Here is a 6,613-nt window from a genome sequence, read left to right as displayed (position 1 = left end):
AGTACATGAAGAATAATCACAGTTGAAAAGAGAAGACATGTTATGTAGCTCTGGCTTTAGGATTGGAGAGCTTTTAACCTCTCAAATAGATTATATGCCATATAAAAAGATAACTCATTTCTTTTGCCTAGAAGCAATACAAAAGCAGGGCCTCTTGGATCCATGAAGGAGAGCATAAATACTGCCATAAATACAGTGGTTCTGCTTCAGGGACAAAAGTGTCTGGACTGTATAAAGTAAAACTGCTTTGTTGTTCCTGGATCTTACCAAACAGTACATGCAAACTAGTGTAGCCAAGGAGGAAGGACCTTTTCCCAATGCAGATGCCCAGTGCATTAAAAGAGCTCTGGTTAGTACAGCTGGGCCCCATGATTTCAACACCACTTTAAATATAAAATACTTGGGTCATCAAAAATCAGCATTGCTATTCTCTATTCCTACTCTAAGGCCACAAAGAATCTGGGGTTACAAAGTGAAACTTGCTGAGAAGTCATCCCCCAAGAGCCACATGGTTTGTCCCAGTTTTGAGGCGGTTCTTTTGTTCAGGGAGTTGATTTGGGAGGTCTCTGCATTCCTCCCTCTGATATGAAGGAGACGGGCACAGATGTGAAGGCAGAGATGTCTTCAGTCCTTGCCTGTTTGCTGGTTTTCCTGGTGGGCTGCTTGGGATACCAGCTCCATGCCTGTCATTGCATGGGCTGGGTCTTCATTTGTCAGGAAAGCAAGGTGGTCCATGTTCCCCGGGACATCCCTGCCAACATCACTGAACTGTAAGTACGGAAAGGGAATGGTTGTGAGCAGCAGCCTTCCTGCTGGCTCTCAAAACAGACTGCTGCTTAACAAGTCAAAGGTTAGGTTTGTAGGGAGTAAGTTGAGAGATTAATGCCAGCTGTTTGCAAAGCACAGCCTTTCCTCTGACACTCACTTAATTACATCTTGAAGCTCCTCTCCATTTCTCTGATTGTGCTCATTTTAAGATCTTTGCTATGAAACAATATAGCATGTTATAATGCAAAGTGCAGACTAAATTTTGAACAAGCTTCCTTGATGCTGTGACAGTAATTTGAAGCATAAAATCTAAGCTTTCCTTACAGCTGACTCTAGTGTTGTTGGAATGTGTAGTGCCCTAATGTTGTCTGCCCTAAACAATTTGATGATGAGCACTTGTGTTTGTACTGCAGGAGCTTTCCAAAGGTTTGTGCTTGTTTGCCAAGAAGGAATGTTAATATTTTCTTTTTGAAAGCACAAAGGCATTGCAGAAAGGATTCTGATGAACAGAGAGCAATCCTCCTTGATCAGGAGCAGCATGACTGCAGTTGGAGAGAGTGAGTGATATGAAGATACTGTACCGAGTTACTTGAAAATGGGTTTTATTCCTCTTAAAGCTGCTCTTGGTTTTCCACCAAGTAGTGTGAGCAATAGTGTATGGTAGCTGGTTTTAGTGTCAGTAGCACAGGTGACCAAACAAGTTTATGCAATGATTAAGTATGTAACTGTGCAAGCAACTGTTTTTATTTTAATTTTTTTAAGGCAAATTGTATCACCCCTTGCCTACACCCACAGCCGTCTGACATTGTTACACACTAAAGCAAAAACAACAGGAATAGTCCTGGATAAAGCCTCTGATTAATGTTAAGTTTGGAAGGAGGATAGAATGAAGAATTATATGTAACTAGTTGGAAAAATATACTCCTATCCTAATTTTACATACGATGATATATCCATGGCTACTATGCCACAGTTTTCCAAGGGCAGAAGTTTTGTTTTGTACAGAAGGAGGAGTTATTATGCTCACTGAGTAAGCAGACTCTGGTAAAAACTTGAAAGAAATGTCTGAATTAACCACAAAAGGTCAGTAAAAGCTTAAGTCATTCTTGCAACTAGAGGGAAAAATAATCCATCTGTGATTTAGGTCATCTAAATCCTGACTGAACTATGCTCCAGGCATATATTGCTCATTTCGTTTAATTTTGTTTTGATTGTTTCTTTAGATTACACGGTTAAGGTCTGCCTTGTAGGGATTAAGCAAAAGCATTTTTTAATTATTTTTGCAAAGTAGACTAGCACTGAAAAGCACCTGTTAGTAAAATGGGATTTGCTCTCCCCTTGTTAACTTCTCAAGGGTTTGTTGAGGATGATAATTTGTGGGTTCTTCAGCATGAGTATGTATTCTCTGAAACAGGCAGCCTACAACATTAGTGTGACTGAAAATAATGAACAAAACCTTTCTTCTGGCAGTGCTGTGTAAGTATTTGGGTTACAACCTCTTGACTCTCTTTGCACTTTCTCTCTCACAAAATAAACCAGCTTTTGGTTCCTCAGGAAGTAATACTGATTCAATTCAATCAGTATAGCCCTGGACTGACTTCAGCACAGCTTAAAAATTTGAAAACTACCTAGAGTTGCTTTGAGTATACCAAACCTTAGTGGTAGTAAAGCCAGATACATTAGCTGAAGAGCTAATAAGTGACAGATAAGCCTTAGATTTTTCCTTCAGGATCAAAGGGGAACTCTAGAAAAGTGTTTTCCTCTGCATCTTTGCACTGAGTGTCCAGTAGGGTGATTCGGGTGACTAAAATGTGTTTCACTGCTCCAGATGATGTTGCAGGTGTACTCTTTGTAACAGAAAAAGTTTGCTTTATGTTTCCTCAAAAAGTCAAAATGATTGAAAAGAGTTTTAAAATCAGTGTAGTAAATTAAGCACAGAAGGTCACAGCATCTAAGAATACTGTACAGGGCAGAAGCAGAGACTTCTTGCTAAGTACAACTCCTGCAAGGTACTTTTCCATTTAAGAGATCATTGTGGAAGTGCTGGATGCAGTCTGTTTTCCTTTGATGTAAAGGAGAGGAGTTTCTTCAGTACACTTAGAGCTCTTCACTCTCCCTTATATGGGCTTGGATGGCTTTCCCAAGTTATCCTAGTGTCCTTCCCTATCGCCTTTAAAATGCTGAATAACATGCTGGTGAATATTTCAGAGAACAGGAGCCTGGTAAACCTCTAGTACTTCTCCTGTTGCTGCGTGTTTCTGTTTCACTACAGCTGTTCCTGAAGTTGGGACACTGTCATGTGGCAACCACCTCTGTCACTTGGTAGGAAAACTCAGGATAAATGTAAAATATGGTCCTCACTAACCATTAATTCTTTGCAATTGCTGATTTTTTTAATTGTGATTATTATGTTTTAGTGTTTGAGGATTGGTCACTGACACACACTGCTGTGATGGGTTTCTTTGCAGTTGGTTTCCGAACGCTGAGAGCTTATACTCCACAGTGAATGTGAGCTCTGCAGCAGGGTACACAAGACAGGGTTTTCATCCTGGTTGGATTAGCATCCACTTTAACAAGTTATCACAAAGGGGAAGGCTGGCAGCCTTCTAGAGTGAGTGATTTTCTTGTGTACATGTGGAAACTGAGCAGGGGTCAGAATCCATGGGGCTTCATTACTCTTCTTGCTGCTGCATCTACGTTTTCACTTACAGGCCAAAATCTCATGAGAGGATGGTTACAGCTTTGTTTGTACATTGCTTTTTGCATATTTGCAAACACTCTGCAGCTGCCACATTCTGAGTGTTTGCAGGGGAGTCTGTAGTTATTAGCTGGTTTGCTTTATAATCTTTGCCTTGATAGAAGAATTTGGGGGATTTTTTTAATAGATACCAAAATGCTCAAGAGAATTGTAGATGGCTCTGATTTGCAACTTGGGAGTCAATTCATTAGAAATTAGAGGCCAAAAGTTCAGATGGGAAATGTAGGTTCATCTGTGTCAAAGTATTAACTATTAATTGCCTCCGACGAAGAAGGGAGGGAGTGGCTTAGTAGTAACTGAAGGCAGTTTGCTGCTTGAAGATTTATACCAGATTTAAAATCTAGTGTCAGGCTTTGCAAGCCATCATCAATATTCACTAAGATTTCATTAGGTCATTAGAGGTCTTGCTTTGAGATAGTAATGCAAACAAAAATAATTTATTCTCAGAAGCATTCTTAAGATTTAACCAGCTCCTTTAAGCAGAAATATTTGAATATCATCAAGTAAAAGGATAACAGAAAATGGGCCAGGGCCACTTTGGATTGACTGTTAGGAAAAATCTCTTCACTGAAAGGGTGGTCAGGCACTGGAATAGGCTGCCGAGGGAAGTGGTGGAATCACCATCTCTATAAGTGTTCAAGAGACATGGATGTGACATCTGGGGACACAATTTAGTGGTGAACATGATGGTGCTGGATTAATTTTTGGACTCAGTGACTGTAGAGTTCTTTTCCAGCCTTAATGATTCCATGATTCTGTGATTCTGTGAGGTCGTTTAGCCATTGTCAGAGCAGTTTAAAGGTATGTTATATAGAGTATTTTCTTACAAGTGTCTGCAAACTATAAAAAGGAGTTTTTACTTGCTCACTGCATAGGTGTTTTTGTACAATTGCTCAAGGATATTTATTTTAGACTATCAAGTCAAGGCTGAGTAGATGTCTCAGCACTAAAACATCAGCTGCCTTGAAATAGCAAGTTCTGTGTTATGTACTGAGTCAGATGTGCTTCCCAGTGACAGAAGCTGCAAATGATGTGTCCAGTACCTGCAACACTGTTATTGACAGCTGAAATTAGGAAATTTTTTATTCTTTCATGCTTAGAGTTGAAATTACACTGAAACCTACAAACTGTTATAGTTCTTGCTCATGTATTTATACTGGTCAATTGACCTTAACCTAAGAAAGACAAGGTGTGAAGAGGATGAAGTAAGCTAAGGAAATGAAAATGTGTGAAACTTTGAATTCTGTGTTATGGTGGTTAATCTTATAGTTAATCAATTAACTCACAGGTTTTCAGAATGGGATGAGAATATTTTCACAGCAGAGCATATGGAGAACATACTGAATGCTAGCCAAATTTTTTTAGTTATTATTACTTTTTAATTCAAACCAGTTTTGCATGTTAGAGTTTACATTCTTCTCTTCCTGAATTTATGGTCAATTCATACTTTGAACCAGAAGCTATAGAGATGCTGTGCAATCTCTGTGTATCGGTGCAGTGGTCCAACACTTAACGCTGGACCCTGTGTTTGATATTTTAATTGAGAAGATAAAAAGAAATAGATCATAAAAGAGTAAAAGAAGAAAAGGAAGAAAACAACACAAAAGGATAATAAACTCTGCAGGACAGATCCTTAGCTAGTATAAATGACCAAATTCATATCTCTATAGAAACATTCAGTTCCTAAAGCTCAGGAGCTTTTGAACATGAGGAGGTATGCTGCACACAATAGGAGCTGCTTTGCAGTGTAGTACTCTGCTGGCTTATTAATGATGCTATAAATAAATACATACACATGACTGTCACTTTACTTATATGGTCTGCAGCTTGATGAATGTGTAAGGGATGTATGTTCACGTCTGAAGATGCATGGATATATATATAACGTATCTTTGAAATGAACGTGCATTTCCCTTAAATTTAATGGCACATATATAACTTAAATCACCTAACTCTGCAGGTTAGCAAAGACTTGAATTTGTTTGAGTGCAACTTGGAGAGGGTACCAAGTTGATGCTCTTCAGCTACAGAGAGATTCACCCATTGTATAAATTCTGGCTTTTCCCGCAGTCTCTATCGTGCACACACACAGACACACACACACACACACACACACAAGCAAACCAGCCTGTGTCACACCCACACACATCTGATACCATGCAGAATGTGTTCCTGGGCTGTTCAGCTCCGTGTCCTGAAATAAAGCCACTCTGTTAGATATTTCAGCTTTGATCTACTTCAGTTCCTACAAAGAATCAAAATGTGCCTATTGAATGAGATAATTATCAATGTTTTTCTAAAGTATTTGGAAGATTAAAATAGTAATTTGTAGGTGTTAGGTTTTCTTGTCTCAAATATGGTGTCTTCATCTTGAGTGTCTCCCCATTCAAGTCATGAATATAGCTAAAATCAAGGAGAGTTTGAAGTAATGTTATTCATGAGATGCAAGCTGGTAAATACCAAGGTTTAGCGTAGAGGCACAGCAGGAAAGAAAAGCCCTAGTAAGATCTGAAATAAGTAGTTTTAAACTAAAATGTGCTCAAAACTGAGAAGTTAGTAAGCCTAGGGGACATTACAAAGTAGAATGGAGGTCTATCTTTTACTCCTCTGACAACAACATGAATCACAAAGCAGATTTGAGGACTCATGAATTCACTGGTGTCATGCAGCACTTAATTTCCTTTGCTTTGAATGGTATGTCAGGCTAAATACTTCAACAGTATGGATGATTTCCTAGCTTCATTTACTCTCCTTACAACAGTTTCTCACAACTCATCAGTTTTCACTCCACAGAATTAAACTGCTGTATTTCAGACTTAGTTGCCCTTTCTTGTCTAATATTAAAATGTATTAACTTAATCTCTCATCCCATGTAGGGACATTTTGGCACAGGGAATCCTATTGATACTCAAAGATGATTATCACTAGCTGGGAGAGCAGAGATAGATAGAGCTCTAGGGAAAAGTTTTGTAGGGTGCTTTTACAAGTTTGAATGACATTAAAGAGCTTACGTGTTTCTGTGCTTCACTGAGCCTACATTGGGAGCTCAGGATATTTACGCAGAGAGGGATGCAGAAAGGAGGATGT

The 6,613-nt window shown here is 39.0% G+C and overlaps 1 protein-coding gene across 1 annotated transcript in view; it reads left to right on the top strand.

Annotated features, from left to right (window-relative positions):
• The first annotated feature begins 603 nt into the window (after positions 1-603).
• The window catches only part of FSHR (follicle stimulating hormone receptor), an 89,888-nt gene continuing 83,878 nt past the window's right edge, over positions 604-6,613 (top strand). The window contains exon 1 of the mRNA XM_071580401.1: positions 604-770. Coding sequence (XP_071436502.1) covers positions 619-770 — 152 coding nt within the window. The 5' untranslated portion in view covers positions 604-618. The remainder of the gene's footprint in view (positions 771-6,613) is intronic.

This window comes from Pithys albifrons, chromosome 2 (assembly GCF_047495875.1).
Source record: "Pithys albifrons albifrons isolate INPA30051 chromosome 2, PitAlb_v1, whole genome shotgun sequence".
NCBI lineage: Eukaryota > Metazoa > Chordata > Aves > Passeriformes > Thamnophilidae > Pithys > Pithys albifrons.
This window is presented reverse-complemented; position numbering and strand designations above follow the sequence as displayed.